The sequence below is a fragment of the Ornithorhynchus anatinus genome, chromosome 8 (assembly GCF_004115215.2).
Source record: "Ornithorhynchus anatinus isolate Pmale09 chromosome 8, mOrnAna1.pri.v4, whole genome shotgun sequence".
Taxonomy (NCBI): Eukaryota; Metazoa; Chordata; class Mammalia; order Monotremata; family Ornithorhynchidae; genus Ornithorhynchus; species Ornithorhynchus anatinus.
Window position 1 is genome coordinate 8,606,154 of NC_041735.1, and position 18,032 is coordinate 8,624,185.

Consider the following 18,032-nt stretch of genomic DNA (forward strand, 5'->3'; position numbering starts at 1 on the left):
CTTTCTGTATTCAGACATTCTAGTCATACAATTTTTATGTCATACATTTTTCCTTCCTCCTCTCCTTTCCCCTATCAGTCTGATGGATCCCATGTGTAGGTCCTCTTCCCAACTTCCTCTTAAGGGTCTGCTTTCTGGAAGAGAAGTAAGTTTTTCTCAGTTCATATATGAAATGGGTAACCCATAGAAGGAACAAAAGCCCACAGCTCATTCGACTAACCGCGATGCAAGGTTACTCCTAACAGTGATGTTTTAGAACTATGGTATTACATAAGCACGGGCTTATGTAACTATTGCTTGCAGAATCCAAATGCATCTTCAGATCACGGAGAGTCACAGTGAACTTCACCGCGTGTCAGATTTGGCAGAAATGCAGGGGACACCAGACCTCAGTCTGGTGTCGGTAGAATTACAAAACCACCTGGCGGCCTGTACTGAATAGACGGGACTGACAGCCTCTGGGAAAGTTTGGTGAGCTTTTAAAGTTTTTCCGGCTCATAAAAGCTCCTCAATGATGATAGTTGTTTGTTTATGTCTGATTTCGGGGTGAGACTTGTCAGAGATGCCACTTGCCTGCTATGCGCGACCTTGGACAACTCTGAGTTTTGGTTTTCTCATCTGTAAAATGGTGATTTGGTACCTGTTCTCCCTCCCCTTTAGACTGTGAACCCTATGTAGGCCAAGGCCTGAGTTTGACCTGATTATCTTATACCAACCCTAGCGCTTCATTCAGTGCTTGGCACATAGTCAACACTTAATGTCATTATCATCCTTTCTCCCGCAACCATGGAGTAAAGCAAGGCTGTATAGAGAAACAAAAAATAAAACTGTGACCTACTCAGGAAAAAAAATGGAAAAAGATGTTTCCACACCAGAATAAAATTTATTCCAGCTTGTAGTCTTACCCACCTGCCTTTAGTTGATCAGATTCAACACATTTGATTTAATTGTGGTATTTGAGGGAGGAAAAACTGAATTATGCTGCTCTTGCACAAACCGCCACTACTATAAATGAAATTCTTTCCTCAGGTTCTCAGTCCTGAAGCCTCAGAGCCAAGGCTCACCCATTATTCTAGAAGGGAAGACGCCATCCTCAAGCCTTCGGTTCAACCCATCTTTCACAGCCATTAGCTGAACACAGAAGCTGGTGTCAGAATAAGATTTTAAGCCGTGGGAGACTCTTTCGACTCAATGGACTGAATGAATCATCCACAGTCCTTCAGTCGATCACTCAGAGGAGCAAACCTTCATGCTCTTGACTGTGTTCTGGAAACACAGACACAGAGGAAGCAGTGGGGTCTAGTGGAAAAAGCACAGGCCTGGAAGTCAAAGGATCTGGGGATCCATGTTCTAATCCCTCCTCTGCCACTAATCTGTGTGTAACTTTGGACATATTACTTAATTTCTCTAGGCCTTGTTTCCACAGCTGCACAATGGGGATTTAATATCTGCTCTCCCTCCTACTTAGACTGGGGGCCCCATGTGGGACAGGGAATGTATCCATTCTGATTAACATATCTACCCTGATGCTTAGAACAGTGCTTGGGAGATAGTACTTAAAAAATATAGTCCAAAAATAAAATAAAAACCCAAGGGGATGAGCAAATTATTAACTGACTATTTCTTGGAATCGGCAGAGATGGAATGATGTACAATTAGTCTGAAGGTTGAGGTCAGGTCCTAGTCCATACCAGGCAAACATCTATGCTCTCTCAGCATCAGCAGCACATCAGCTGAATCTGGTCACGGAGTTCTGTTCCCTAATGTTAATAATCATTCTAATGATGTAAGGTGTTGAGGGCTTACTATGTGCCAAGCGCTACATTAAACACTGGGATGGATTCAAGATAAGCAGAGCAGACAGTCCCTTGTCCTTCACAGTCTAAAAGGGAGAGGGACCATCATTTTATCCCCTTTTGAAGATGGGAAAACTAAGGCACAAAGAGATTAAGTGACTTGCCCAAAACCCCACAGTAGGTAAGTGGCAGAGCCAGGATTAAAAACCAGGTATCTTGTTGCTCAGTCCCAGGCTATTTCCACTGTGCCCATTTCCATGTTGCAGTGATAAACAAGAAGGCACAAAACCCATTCAAAAAGGCCAAGGTGACCTTTGGTAGAAGCAAACACTGAACTGAAGGTGTACAGAGCCAGATGCTGTATTCAGGTTTCTTTATCACTAACCACAGAAGTCACATTCTACTTCTAAAGCAGCTCCCACAACATCACCTTCAAAGAATAGTTAATATTAAGAAGCGCAACGGGATCCCCCATAAGACATCCTGGGAACACAATCAGACCTTGAGCCCTTGAATAATGTTCATCACAACTCGACGAGTCGGATGCATGAAGAGAATAGTTAACAGCAGTCTCTCTCCAGTGAGCTGGAAAGGGTGGAAAGAAGAAAGGCTTTAGAAACCTAAAGAAAGACAACCACCAACCTTGAGGCAGAGCAGGGAGCAATTCTTTAACGATTGAAGGAAAAAAAGTCAGCCTCCCAGGTGGCCAACAGAAACTGGGGAACTAAATTGGGGCCGAACATGAGGTAGAATATGAGGCCAAGAGCTAGAAAGAAACAAAAACAACCTCAAGCATTGTGGATAACAAATTCAAAACTACAGCACCTGAAATAGAAAGGTCTGTCTGCCACTGATTTGCTCGATCAATCACATCTGCTTGTCTTACCTGTAATTTATTTTACTGTCAGCCTCCCCCATTAGACTTCCAAGTTGTTGTTTTTTTAAATGGTATTTAAGGGCTTATGCTGTTGCCAGGCACTGTATCAAGCAATGGAGTAGATGCAAGCTAATTGGATTAGACATAACCCATGTCCCACAATGGGGTTTACAATCTTAATCCCCATTTTACAGATGAAGTAAATGAGGCACAGAGAAGTTTAAGTGACTGCCCAAGGTCATACAGCAGACAAGGGGCGAAGTCAGAATTAGAACCCAGGCCTTTGAAAGCAGGGATTGTATCTGCTAACTTTATTGTACTGTCCCAAATGATTAGGACGATACTTTACACAAAATATGCATGCAATATATACTACTGATAGATCGTTTACATATTGTGATCAAATTTCACTGCCCTCGATAACATCAGCTTTAAATCCAGGCAGCTATATAATTTATAGACATAAATAAAATTGCACCTGTATAATTTCTAGCCTAAACTTATTACTACTGCAGTTCAAGTTGAGAACAAACACCCTGTTAAGGATGTCACCAAGCTTTGCCTGTGCTATTGAAGTGGAAATAATGTTATGAAGAGGCTAAAGGCGGAGAAACAGTATAGCCTAGTGGATAGAGCATGGGCCTGGGAGTCAGAAGGGTGTGGCTTCTAATCTTGGCTCCACCACTTGTCTGCCGTGTGTCCTTAGGCAAGTCACTTAACTTCTCTGTGCCTCTATTACCTCATACGTAAAATAGGAATTGACTGTGAGTTCCATGTGGGACATGGATGGTGTCCAACTTGATTATCTAATATCTACCCCAGCACAGAGTAAAATGCCTGGCATATAATAAGTGCTTAAATACCATAAAAAAAAAGGCCATCCCTGGATCCTCTAGACTGTAAACTCACTATGGTCAGGGAATGTGTCTGTTTGTGGTTATAGTGTACTCTCCCAGGTGCTTAGTACAGGGCTCTCCACACAGTAAATGCTCAATACATACAGTTGATTGACCAACTGACTGGTTTAATCCCAGTGCAGCAACGGAAAGCCAAGCTCCTCTGCAGAGCTGGCAGGAACAAGCAACAGGTGTGGTGGCCCCAAGGCAGGAAGTGAGAGGAAACTGCAGCTGTGGAGCAGCTTTTCCTGTCAGCTCCCCTGTTGCCACCATGTTCCCTGGGGCCTGAACAAATGACTGAGTCTTGGGGTCGTTTCCATCTTGGCCTCCAAAGCGCAGCCTTTAGCGGGGGAGAGAATGCCATCTGAAGCTAATGGACACCTGGTATAGGGGAGAAGCAGCAGGTGGCTTGCAGTGTAGACCCAACTCACTGGCTGTTAACCCTACTTCTTTTCATTTCTGGCAACTGGAGAGGCAGGGGATTGGTTCCATCGCCAACACCAGCCCAGTGAGTAATAATAATAATAATGTTGGTATTTGTTAAGTGTTTACTATGTGGAGAGCACTGTTCTAAGTGCTGGGGTAGATACAGGGTAATCAGGTTGTCCCACGAGAGGCTCACATTTAATCCCCATTTTACAGATGAGGTAACTGAGGCACAGAGAAGTTAAGTGACTTGCCCACTGTTACCTTGAGAGGGTATTTCAGTTAGCCTTCCCTCTCTTTTTGATACTATATCTTTCACTCTCTTTCCATTTGGCTCTCTTTTACTCTAGCCCTAGCTCTCATTCTATCTGCCTTTGGCCTTGGATTTTTGTTCTTTGGTGCTCTCTCTCTTTCTGTCTCCCTTCCATTCTAACCCCACCTAATAAAGGCCTTGCCTTCTAGAACATTCACCCCATCGCCCTCCTCTGCACTTCAAAAATGCATTTACCTTATTCAAAGAGCAGGGAAGAAATCAGACCTCTCTCTCTTTGATATATTTGTTTCCCATCAAATAATAAAAATTCTCAGCATGGCCTAGTGGATAGGGCACGGGCCTGGGAGTCAGAAGGTCCTGGATTCTAATCCTTGCTCCGCCACTTGTCTGCTGTGTGAGTTCGGGCAGGTCACTTCACTTCTCAGTGTCTCAGTTTAGCTCACTGTAAAATGGGGGTTGAGACCGTGAGCCCCATTTGGGACAGGGACTGTGTCTGCCGTACTTGCTTGTATCCACCCCAGCACTTAGTAAGCCCTTAACAATTACCATTTAATAGTACCTACTTTTCAGAGCATGGAATTTGGAAGAATGATCAAAGCAAGGCCCCAATTCCAATTAGTTCATCCTTTATTTCATTCCCAACCAATTTCCCCATCAACCCAGAATCTTCTCCCAGCACCCTCAAATCAGGAACAAGGTCAAGTATATTATCCGGTTCTTACACAGGTGTTAGAAGCTAGGAAAGGCAATTTCTTTAATCAATTTTGCCACTCAATGACGTTTTTCTTTTCTACAATCCATCCAACCTGCCATTAAGAATAAAGTTCTCCGCTCCTTAGCTGAGCACTCACAAAAGAAAAACATGGTTGTTTTTCATTTAATTTTTATTCTTCAAAGAAAAGCAAAAAATTCAGAGATGACAGATAACGTTATTCGGGACAGTCTCTTTTTTTTTTTTTTGACACGGTACTGTAATCTCTAGAGCTATTTTCACACCAGGCTTTTCACACGTTCTTATCATCAAACCACCAGATACTGTTACAGAATGCCCTCTGAAAATGTCTTCCTTTTTTGGGAGGGTGTAAGGTAAAATGATGGGTGTATTAGCACATTAATAAAAATGGATCGGTAGAATATAGAGGTAAGACTTATTAAAAAATTCAAGGTATGTATATTTCCTTAATTCTTGGAAGTCATTTCTTTGAAACAGAAATTAACTCGGCTCATCATGGAGTTTGTTGTTATCGACTCGGTTTATTGAGCCACAGTCATTTCGATTAAGATCCACGGCAATAGACAGGGGCCAAGGTCAATCAATAATATATAATAAAAGTCTAGTGGGTGCAGAAAATGCCAAATGTTACAATTGGAGAAATCTCGATTCCTAATTTTAAAAAGTTTATAATCTAACACAGTGTTGCCTAGTGGCTCAATGGAAAGAGCACGGGTTTAGGAGTCAGAGATCATGGGTTCTAATCCTGGCTCTGCCTCTTGTCAGCTGTGTGACTTTGGGCAAGTCACTTAATTTCTCGGTGCCTCAGTTACCTCATCTGTAAAATGGGGATTAAGACTGTGAGCCTCACATGGGACATTCTGATTACCCTGTATCTACCCCAGAGCTTAGAACAGTGCTCAGCATATAGTAAGCGCTTAAATACCAACATTATTAGTAGGAGCCTGGGTTCTAATCCCAGCCCTGCCATTTACTTGCTGTGTCACCGAGGACAAGTCAGTTAACTTCTCTGTCCTTCAGTTTCCTCTACTTTAAAATGGGGGTTCAATACCTGTCTCTCTCCTACTTAGACTACGAGCCCCAGGAGGGACAGGGACTGCCTGGCCTGAAGGGAATATGCCTACCAAGTAATAATAATAATAAATAATAATGATGGCATTTGTTAAGCGCTTACTACGTGCCAAGCACTGTTCTAAGAGCTGGGGTAGATACAATAATAATAATAATGTTGGTATTTGTTAAGCACTTACTATGTGCAGAGCACTATTCTAAGCACTGGGGTAGATACAGGATAATCAGGTTCTCCCAGGTGAGGTTTACAGTCTTAATCCCCATTTTACAGATGAGGTGATTGAGGCACAGAAAAGTTAAGTGACTTTCCCAAAGTCACACAGCTGACAAGTAATGGAGCTGGAATGAGAACCCTCAACCTCTGACTCTCAAGCCTGTGTTCTTTCCATGAAGCCACGCTGCTTCTCAAGTAAATCGGGTTGGACACAGTCCTTGTGCCACGTGGGGCTCCCAGTCTCATTCTCCATTTTACAGATGAGGAAACTGAGACCCAGAGAAGTGAAGTGACTTGCCCAAGGTCACACAGCAGACATGTGGTGGAGCGCGGATTAGAACCTGTGAACTCTGCCAAGCTCTTGGCACAGTGCTCTGCATACAGGAAACAGTCAGTAAATACCATCGGTTAACTAATTATCTTGTATCTACTCCAGCACTTAGCATAGTGCTTGGAACATAGTAAGTGCTTAACACATATCATTATTAATAATAACCACAGTAACGTAGAGGATAGATTATGTAACAAGGCGATTGCAAGCAACCGTGAAATTCAGTTCGAAAGAGAACACTTAGCGACTGCAACAATTTGCTCAAGCGCAAAAGTAAGAGGGGACCCCAAGGAGAGGCAACGATTGGAGCTGAGAAGGCAGAGCCAAATCACCGAAGGCGGCTGAAAAAGTCTTGCCTCGAGTGGCACAGACCCCCCAGATTAGATCACTCTTACACTCTCTACGGACAGGAGAGGCATTTCACACACAGCAGCCCTTGAAGTGGACATCCCCACACGCCAAAAGCAACGGTGTCAATCGCAACCAAGTCTCCTAACACCCAAAAGCAGTCGAAGCTGCTGTCGATCTGCGGCAGTTCCCTCGCTGACATCAGTGGACTCCGAACGCATCCTTGAAGGCAGTCTAGGCACCATCCTCCAAAGGTCGATAGACAGCCGCCGTCCTAGAAGTTCAACTCCTCGTGACTTCTTTTCGTTCACGGCTCACTGATTCGAGAGGTTTAACTGATTCATCAGCTGGATCGATGCACTCTCGGTAAGCCTGCGTGCTACAGTTCTTCCTCCACGTTGCTGGGAAACGATAGACATTTGTTTCTGTAGCTGCTGCCAAACCGCCCACGCAAAGATCTCATCAAATTGCCACAAGATATTTGCCCGGACGATCATTTCCATGCATGGACCGACTTCCAAAGGCAACTGGCTTATTTGACAGATTCCTTTCTGAAAGGCTACGTGTGAAGATCTTCCTCCTTACGTGCTGCGCTTTTGGGGTTGAGAGTTCACTTTCAGGATATTTTTTTTTTCCCCTAATGGAAATCAAACCCCTGTCTACTCAAGCTCAAAGAGATCCAAGGTCTATTTTTAAAAGTCGTTTGATATTTTTTAAATCGACTGATATCTCTAGCAAAGGAGCAGCACCGATTACTTTCATTCTTGGGTTGCATTGTTTATCTTTAGTGTTTTGTTCTTCTGTCTCGTTGTTCCCCTCATAATAATAATAATAATGATGGTATTTGTTGAGCACTTACTATGTGCCGGGCACTGTACGATGGGCTGGGGTGGATACAGGCAAATCGAGTTGGACACAGTCCATGTCCCGCATGGGGCTCGCAGTCTCATTCCCCATTTTACAGATGAGGGAACAGAGGTACAGAGAAGTGAAATGACTTGCCCAGGGTCACACAGCAGACAAGTGGTGGACCGGGATTAGAACCCATGACCTTGCCTCCCAGACCTGTGCTCAATCCACTAGGCCACGCTGCTTCAACCCCAGACATCTTCAATTCCCTCCAACAGAATCAGCGTGGTCTGGTCAATAGAGCACAGGCTTGGGAGTCCAAAGGACCAGGGTTCTAATTCTCACTCCACTCCTTGTCTGCTGTGTGACCATGGACAAACTACTTCACTTCTCTGGGCCTCAGTTCCCTCATCTGTAAAATGGGAATTTAGACTGCGAGCCCCAAGTGGAACAACCTGATTACCTTGTCTCTACCCAAGCACTTAGAACAGTGTTTGGCCCATAGTAAGCACTTAACAAATACTATATTTATTACAGCGTTTAGAACAGTGCTTGGCACATGGTAATTTCTCTGGGCCTCAGTTCCCTCATCTGTAAAATGGGGATTAAGACTGCGAGCCCCACGTGGGACAACCTGATTACCTTGTCTCTACTCCAGTGCTTAGAACCGTGTTTGGCCCATTGTAAGCGCTTAAATGCTATAATTATTACAGCGCTTAGAACAGTGCTTGGCACATGGTCAGCGCTTAACTTCTTTGGGTCTCAGTTCCCTCATCTGTAAAATGGGATTAAGACTGTGAGCCCCACGTGGGACAAACTGATAGCCTTGATTCCATCCCAGCGCTTAGAGCAGTGCTTGGTCCGTAGTAAGTGCTTAATGAATAGCAGCAGCAGCATTATTATTATTAATAAATACCATCATCATCATTAGGCCACCCTGCTTCTCTGCTCTAGGGAATGGGGTGGGGGGAGGGGGGAAGACTGAATTACTTTGTGTCTCCCCCAGTGCTTAGAACAGTGCTTGGCCCATCGTAAGCACTGAACGAATTACCAACATTATGATGATGAAGATAATAATGTTGGTATTTGTTAAGCGTTTGCTATGTGCAGAGCACTGTTCTAAGTCATCAGGTTGTCCCACGTGAGGCTCACAGTTAATCTCCCTTTTCCAGATGAGTCACTGAAGCCCAGAGAAGTGACTTGCCCACAGTCACACAGCTGACTAGTGGCCGAGGCGGGATTCGAACCCATGACCTCTGACTCCCAAGCCCGAGCTCTTACCACTGAGCCACGGAACCGGTTCCCCGAAGGAGCCGCCCCAGTGAGTCAGCGGGAGCGCCCGGTTTCCAAGGAGATTGTTGCCAGGAGCGACCGTGTCGCGAGGCGCAACGCTCCGCCCGCCGCGGGGTTGCCTAGGTAACGGGGCGCGACGGCCGGCGTCTCGCGGGACCTAACGCCCGCCTGAGGGGAGGGGGCGGGTGCCCGGCCTTTCGGGCGCGGTGATTGGCTGGAGCCGGCGCGCGGCGCGGCCTACTTCCGGGCGGCCGGTTGACATGAAGAGGCGGCGGCTGAGGCGGGCCTAGAGGGGAGGGAGGCCGGTGGGTGGGGTGGCCGGCCGGCCTCGGCTCCGCCGCACGGGGAGCAACACCACAAGAAGAAGAGGAAGAAGAAGAAGAAGAAGCAGCCGCCATGGAGATGGAGAAGGAGTTCCACCAAATCGACAAGGCGGGCAGCTGGGCGGCCATTTACCAGGTGCGGCAGGGCCCTGCGGCGCGCGCTCGGCCGGTCCTTCCCCTCCCCCTCCCCCTCCCTTCCCGCATTCGTTCTTAACTGTATAGATCTTCATTACCGTATTAATTTTGCTCATGAGCTGCACATCACCTTAATGAGATGTCCATCGCCCTGATTCTATTTAGTTGCTATTGTTTTAATGAGCTGTTCTTCCCCTCGACTCTATTTATTGCCATTATTCTTGTCCGCCTCCCCCGATTGGACCGTAAGCCCGTCAAAGGGCAGGGACTGTCTCTCTCTGTTACCCGTTTGTCCATTCCCAGCGCTCTGCACATAGGAAGCGCTCAATAAATACGACTGAATGAATGACTAAGAGGATAAAATTACAGTTTCTCTTAGTTGGGTCAGCACATGCCTATTGTAGGTTTTTCAGAATTGTTCTTTTATTGCTATTGTTCTTGTCCGTCTCCCCCGATGAGACTGTAAGCCCGGCAAAGGGCAGGGACTGGCTCTCTCTCTTACCGATTTGTCCATTCCAAGCGCTTAGTCCAGTGCTCTGCCCATAGGAAGCGCTCAATAAATACGATGGAATGAATGAATAAGAGGATAAAATTACAGTTTCTCTTAGTTGGGTCAGCACATGCCTATTGTAGGTTTTTCAGAATTGTTCTTTTATTGCTGCTGTTCTTGTCCATCTGTCTCCCCCGATTAGACTATAAGCCCTACAAAGGGCAGGGACTGTCTCTCTCTGTTACCGATTTGTCCATTCCAAGCGCTTAGTACAGTGCTTTGCACATAGTAAGCGCTCAATAAATAGTATTGAATGAATTCGTTCATTTATTCATTGTCAGTCGCCTTTATTGATTCATTTATTCTCCACAAATTCAGTAGTCTTTACTGAGCGCTTACTATGTGCAGAGCACTGTTGAATGAATTCGTTCATTTATTCATTCAGTCGCCTTTATTGATTCACTTATTCTCCATAAATTCAATAGTATTTATTGAGCGCTTACTATGTGCAGAGCACTGAATGAATTCGTTCATTTATTCATTGTCACCTTTATTGATTCATTTATTCTCCATAAATTCAATAGTATTTATTGAGCACTTACTATGTGCAAAGCACTGTTGAATAAATTCGCGCATTCATTTAGTCGCCTTTATTGATTCATTTATTCTCCACAAATTCAATAGTATTTACTGAGCGCTTACTATGTGCAGAGCACTGTTGAATGAATTCGTTCATTCATTCAGTCGCCTTTATTGATTTATTCTCCATAAATTTAATAGTATTTATTGAGCGCTTACTATATGCAGAGCACTGAATGAATGAATTCATTTATTCATTCATTCAGTCACCTTTATTGATTCATTTAGTCTTCATAAATACTATTGAATGAATGAATTCGTTTATTCGTTCAGTCGCCTTTATTGAGCGCTAAACTGTGTGCAGAGCAGTGTCCTGAGCGCCTGGAAGGAACAATTTAGCCCCACTTCCCTCCCCCGCCCACCAACGGGCTCCCAGGCTGGGTCCTCCCATCAGTAGGAGCGATGGAGCGCCTCCTCTGCGAAGCGCTGGGGTGAGCGAAGCGGGGACGCGTCCCAGGGGTCCCCGGGCAGCGAGGGGGCCGGGCCTCGTGGCCTTGCCCCTTCCTCCCCCGAAGGAGGGGCGGGGTGCGGAGCACTGCACTAAGCGCTTGGGAGAGGACCATGTCCCAATAGACACGTGCCCTGCCCGCAGCCACCTTAGAGTCCAGAGGGAATCTGCCCCTTCCAAATTATTTATTCATCGTGTTTATTGAGTGCCTATGTGCAGAGCTCTGGACTAAGCGCTTGGGAGAGGAGGATATAACAATAGACAACATTCCCTGCCCACAGAGGCCTTAGAGTGCAGAGGGAATCTGCCCCTTCCAAACCATTGATTCATCGTGTTTACTGAGCGCTGACTGTGCAGAGCACTGGACTAAGCGCTTGGGAGAGGACGATATAACAATAGACAACAATCCCTGCCCACAGCCACCTTAGAGTCCAGAGGGACTCTGCCCCTTCCAAAACATTTGTTCATCGTGTTTATCGAGTGCTTACTATGTGCAGAGCACTATACTAAGCGCTTGGGAGAGGACAATGTAACAATAGGCACATCCCCTGCCCACAGCCACCTTAAAATCCAGAGGGAATCTGCCCCTTCTAAACCATTTATTCATCGTGTTTATTGAGCGCCGACTGTGTGTAGAGCACTGGAATAAGTGCTTGGGAGAGGACACTATAACAATAGACACATGCCCTGCCCACGACCTAAGGGTCCAGAGGGAATCTGCCCCCTTCCAAATCATCGTGTTTATTGAGCGCTTGGTGTGAGCTGTGTGCTGAGCGCTTGGGAGAGGACAATATAATTAAATTAGGGGTCCCGAAGAGGGCGGGCCTTCCCTCCACCCCCTCCCTATCTGGGGGAGATTCATCACCCCCCGCTTCCTCTTCTTGGCCGGACACGGAGCCACATCCTCGGACCGCCCTTCTTTGTCTTCTCGGGGAGGGGAGGTTGGCTGGACGGGGACCAAGGTTGGCACTGAGCCCCCTCCTGCCTCCTGACGGGACTAGCCCAAGTAGCCCCCAGTGGCCACCCTCTTCTCCCTGCCACAGTCAATCCTAGTGAGCGTCTGCTGTGTGCAGAGCCCTCTCCTAAGCGCTTGGAAGGGTACAGTACAACAGAGTTAGGGGACATGAGCCCTGCCCACAGCGACCTTAGAGTCCAGAGGGTAGCTGCCCCTTCCAAACCTTTCATTCATCGTGTTTGAGTGCTTACTGTGTGCAGAGCACTGTACTAAGCGCTTGGGAGAGAGTGGTGTAACAATAACATTCCCTGCCCACAGCCACCTTAGATTGTGGAGGGAATCTGCCCCTTCCAAACCATTCATTCATCGTGTTTATTGAGGGCTTACTGTGTGCAGAGCACTGTACCAAGCACTTGGGAGAGGGCAATATAACAGATACATTCCCTGTCCACGACAAGTGTACAGTTTAGGGGGGGAGGTTGGATTTGTAGAGGCAAGAGGACTATTGAGTTTATGTATCCACTCCACACTCCTTTAGGGTGAGCTTTCCATCCCCAAGTCATAAACCTCTCTCCTGACTCGTTACTAATATAATAGCCTTATAATGGGACACTGCCGCAGCTCCGGGTGGATTTGTGAGTAGTTTTTAGAATTGAATTTTTTTTTCTCCCTCGCATAGCCTTAAGCCATAGATGGAAACCATAAGACATCTAGTTTCATTGTGAATTCCAACAAAAATATGACCGTACGATTAAATGTCATTGTGGGGGTTGTGAAGATTAACATAAACCACACAACTTAAGTAAGCAATGTGTAGGGTAAAGGCTTTTTGTTACATAAACAGAGACCTAATTATTCTGTTCGGCTAAATTTACTAAAGGGAAATAATGAGCCCTGTTGGGTATTATAAAATCCAGTCTGAAATCCACCAAAAAAGACAAATGGCTTAAGATATCTACTCACCTGCGTGCTTAATGGACCTTTTGGGGAAACTTGTCATCCTCCTCTGTTTGGAAGCATTTTGACTGGATTTTTTCTTTTAACTTGATCTTAATGTATTATTGACAAGTCCTTAGTTCATATTTTGCCAGACTTCTTTCTGTAATCTATAAAGTCAATCAGTATGTAAAATCTGACTTCTTGCTGTTATAGCTGTAGGTGAGGGGAATGAATTCTTCACTTGTCCCGAGAATTAATATATTTCTGAGAGGTCGCAAGGAGATGACTAGTCAGACCTTTGTCTTGAAGTTTGGAACCGATGATGGCAAATCTCGTTTCAACGGTAGACTTTATGAATGAAAAAATGAGCAATTTCAAATTTTCTCTCCATACTCTGGGGACGTTTAAATTCTGTAAATGCAGTAGCCTATGATGCAAGCTGCTTTTGAAGTTCAAATCTTTTTCTTCTTATTGACAGGTAACACCTCTTTGTTCAGTTGCTGCTTTGCCCCAGTTTAGCACTCTCTTAATAGGTTGGGGGAAAAGAGTGTTCAGCAAAAAATTGCTCAACAAAGAATTCTTTCCATTAGAAAATAAAGTGCATTAATGGGCTCCTAACAATTAATCAAAACAATATGAATGCATTTTTAAATTGAGTAAAGACATCACATGACTAGATAACAATGTACTCATTTTCCAGTATTAAAATTTAAAACTAGATTTTGAGCATTTGCTACAGTACAGTGCCTTTCAAAGTATCTTTGACATTCTGTTAAGCAGAAAACTATTTTGTGCTAATAGACTAGAGCTGTCATTCATTCCCCATGCTATACTGAGATGGCCTAGAATCACTATTCAAGGGAATACTTCAAAGGGAAATGCTTAAGCCAAGGTAACACGTCAGAGCTGGGTCTCTAAAGTGAAACAGAGGTGGCTGCTGTAATATCTTACATTAAAGTTTAGCAGTTGTATCTAAAGAAGTTAAAATGGAATTGCTGTACTAGGATAGAGTATCTGCCAAAGTAGAGGAATTCAAGGTGAAATATGCCAATCCCTTATTCTCATCAAATGGTATACATTTTCTTACTACAAGTGTTGTATAAGAACCATTTTTGAGGTGTCTCCTGCATTTGGTAATATTTTTCTGGGTTTTTTTGTTTTTGTTTTTAGGGCGGGGGTGGCATTGTACTGTTGCAAATGTAGGGATGAGGGTTTAGGCCTTAAAGAATTGCTTTGGCTTTTGAGTGCCTGTATTTTTTTTTTTTTAAACTGTCTTGAGCCCAGAATCTTTCCAAAGCTTGCTCTTTTGCAAAAACTCGTGAGTTGTTACCAATTGTCATAGAGAACTTTGAATTTGCCTTTAAAGAAAGTGGGACATTTTGTGAAAATGCTATTGCCGTGTCCTGGCTTTTAGTTTAACAAAATGTAGAACATTCAGTGTTTTTTTATTTTTCTATTAAAAACCTTTATTCATCAGTGTTCTTCCAAGGCATTTTAAAGTGGACATATTTTTTTCTTATCAGTGATTACATTTGTTTAGTTTTCCAAGAGATTCTCTGAACTATATGTTCCACAGTTAGTAGACATGGGAAAAGTAGTGTTAAGGGAATTAGTAGTCAGTTGGGTTTTTCTACCAAGTTAAAGCTGACATCTTATACAGAAATTCCAATTACAATCTTTAGTGTAAATATTTATTTAAAATAAGGAATTAGTTCACTGTGTATATTGTCAGGAGAAATGGAGTTTGCTGGTGCAGCAGTGCCGTGCTCTATCCCTGTCTGTTTTTTCCTTTGCTGCCTAAGAATAAAAAGATACACTGATCTAGCTGCAACTGGAAAAATGCCAAAGATGAGACAGGAAGCACTAACCTCTCTTGAATCTAGACTGGGGTGGCAGGAATGTCTTACTTTGGAAACCGTTTGTTCGTGAGAATTGGTTTGGTTGGTTGAGTGCAGAGATGGTCGTCAGTCAATCAGTTGTATTTATCCAGTGCTTAATGTTTTCAGAGCACTATGCTGAGTACTTAGAGTACAATATGAGTTGATAGATGTGTTCCCTGCCCACAATGAGCTTACTGCTTTATAACTTGGATGCTGAGCATTAATGAACTTTCTCCCTAAAAGTGGGGCCTTCTACACTGGAAGACACACATAACTTGCTCTCAGCTTCTGAATCAGTCCTGAGAAGTTCTAGGTCCACGTCAGTCATTGGTATTTGTTGAGCGCTGAATGTGTGCAGAGCACTGTAGAAAGCGCTTGGGAGAGGACAGTGCGATGATGATATCTGTTAAGTGGTTGACACAGATTCGCGTGCCCCCAAGGAGTTTCCGATGTAGTTTACAGTCTGCTTTCTCACACTAAACCTATTGTGGGGTTAGAGCTGGGATATGGGGATGTCCCGGTGCTTGGTCAAGGAATAATAGCAACCGGGACACTGATGAGGCTCCAAAGGTTGTTCTGGCTGAAGGAGAACAGCGAACACACAAGATGAGGGAAAACCGTGGGCCTTGGAGGATGGGGTCAGGCAGAAGGTCTTGGATGAGTTCAGTATATTTGGCAGGAAAGTGTTTTCATAAACAATCCTTTCCGCTCAACAAGACTGAGACAAGAAGTGGTTTGAAGGACAGATTATTGTCCAGGCGTTCAAAATGGCCCTGCCTTCTAGCATTCGTTTTCACAGTTGCTAGGCAGGAAATCTAATAACTGACTTGCTTTTGGTTAAGATTTGGAATTACAGTTATTTTGAAAACCCTAAGTCTGCTGCAGTTGACATGAAATATTGAAGTGCTTTACTGGTTCTGTGAAAACAGAAGTTCTCTGCAGGACCCCTATATATTGGGGTAGAGGAAAAAGGATCCCTTGAATATGACTCCTCTTTACCAATGACAGACCCTTGGGTCTAATGACAGATTGGGAGGGTCTACTAATTTTAAGAGATCTGTTCCAACTCTTGTTGTATGCCCCAGTTGGAATTCATTATTTTCAGTTCTTTATTCATAAACTTCGGGGTGGGGCCAATATCCCTAGGTAGCCATCTGTAGTAATACCTTAAATTGACCTGTGACCTCAGCAGATGGTGAATGTTGGGCTGTATTTTTTCTCTGGACATCAAATATTCACAGGCTCTTAGTGAATTCTACTAAAATAACCCAAAGAAGCAGGCCAGTGACCATGGTAACGAAAATTGTTTTCAGTTACCACATACTCATCATCCTGAGCTTGGTTCTGAATGTAATTTCATGCCCTCCCTTTAAGGTCTGTAAATTACTGTCTAGTAAGACACACAAAGTGTGGTTGGGTTACTGCATTTTTGTGAATCATATGAGCAGGAAGTTTACATTGTTTTAGATCCATAAGCTGTTAGAATAGCCCAAAACATTGCTCTTATGCTAAAAATGCATGCATTTTTCACTCTTCTGTTTTCCTTGTACCCAGTCCTTAAGCTGAAATCTTTTGGTAACCTTAATGCTGTGCTGGAGTAGGCCATGGAATGGTTTTGATGGCAAGTCATTTTTGTTATACCCTCACTGGTGAAACTACAGGCCTCTGCATGCCAAAGCATTTTTTGGTGTAGTTTCATGCTTCTACTTATTAAGTGACAAATAGGCTAACCATTCTCCTTTAATGTGCTTGTGGATTAGATTGCGGAGAGAGGTGTTTGTATATGGGTCACATTTAGAGGCGCCATAGCGGTGGAGGTTTTCAGCCATCTAGTGAGTGAGTGTGTATATGCGTGTGTGTGTGTACTTGTGTGCTTTAGCCTGAAATGCACCATGATCTTGTATAGCACTTTAGTGCATACAGAAGCAGTGTGGCCCAGTGGAAAGAGCACAGGCTTGGGAGTTGGAAGACCTGGATTCTCATCCCCACTCCACCACTTGTCTGCTCTGTGACCTTAGGCAAGTCACTTAAGTTCTCAGTGCCTCAATTTTCTCATCTGTAAAATGATGATGATGATTATGGTATTTAAGTACTTTCTGCCGGGCACTGTACTAAGTGCTGTTAAAGACTGGGAGCCCCATGTGGGACATGGAGTGTGTCCAACCAGATTATCTTGTATCTACCTCTGCATTTAGTCCAGTGCCTTGCACACAAGTGCTTAACAAATACCATTTTTAAAAAAAACAAAATTTGACTGCATCCAGGAAACACCATTTTCAGAAAGCCATCAGATAGTAAACTTTTATTCCTGGTTTGGGCTGAAATGCATTTGCAGCAGAAATGGAACCAATTTAGGCTCTTATTACTCTCCTGAATCATGAAGTAACTTTTTCCTAATTTTTGGGGGGTGGCTTTGTGGTACCACATGATCTAGAAAAGTGTCCAAAAAAACCTCAGCAAGTTTGCTCATTGCATCTCTAGTCCCACGATTATTTGCTCTGAAGCGAAGTTCAGGGTGCCTTCTCTTAAGGAAAAAAAAAAGGGGGATATGACCCTATATAAGAAGATTTCAAATATCTGGCAATTCCTTCTGGAAATACACTGTTGTCCTGTTTTTTATGAGTCGCTGAAGGGGTCAGACTCAATTATTATGAAAATATTTTTCTAAGAAAGACTTCAAAAGTTTCCAAACAGATAGGGTCAATTTAATAGCCATTTCAGTATTTCAAAATCAAGTAGCATCCTTAAGAGAAAGTTGCATACTTAACTAGTGCCTGAGAAGCACTGGGTGGCTTTTCCTGTAAAAGAGAGAGGAACTGATTCTTGTGAAAATGCAAAAAAAAAAAAACCTCAGCAATGTACATATATAGACCATCTGCATAGTGTTGTAGCTTGGGGTTGTATGCAAGAAGACACTTTTTTTTTTTGTTTTTTTCTAATCTGGAGGGTGGCATTTCACAAATAGTCCTCCATGCCCGAGTGAAAGAATCTACTTCAATTTACAAAGAGTAGCCATTTTTTATTGTAGAAACAAGCCTCATTGTTCTCTCAAATGCCTATTCCAGTGCTCTGCACACGGTAAGCACTCAATAGATACCACAGATTACTTCTAGAC

At 43.9% G+C, this 18,032-nt stretch overlaps 1 protein-coding gene across 2 annotated transcripts in view; it reads left to right on the forward strand.

Annotated features, from left to right (window-relative positions):
- Positions 1–9,384: 9,384 nt before the first annotated feature.
- PTPN1 (protein tyrosine phosphatase non-receptor type 1) overlaps positions 9,385–18,032 on the forward strand; it is a 70,803-nt gene continuing 62,155 nt past the window's right edge. Inside the window, exon 1 of one of the 2 annotated variants that reach the window (XM_029070517.2) lies at positions 9,385–9,567. In XM_029070517.2, the coding sequence (XP_028926350.1) occupies positions 9,505–9,567 (63 nt within the window). In that variant the 5' untranslated portion in view covers positions 9,385–9,504. The remainder of the gene's footprint in view (positions 9,568–18,032) is intronic. The other variant, XM_029070518.1, reaches the window with a different exon arrangement.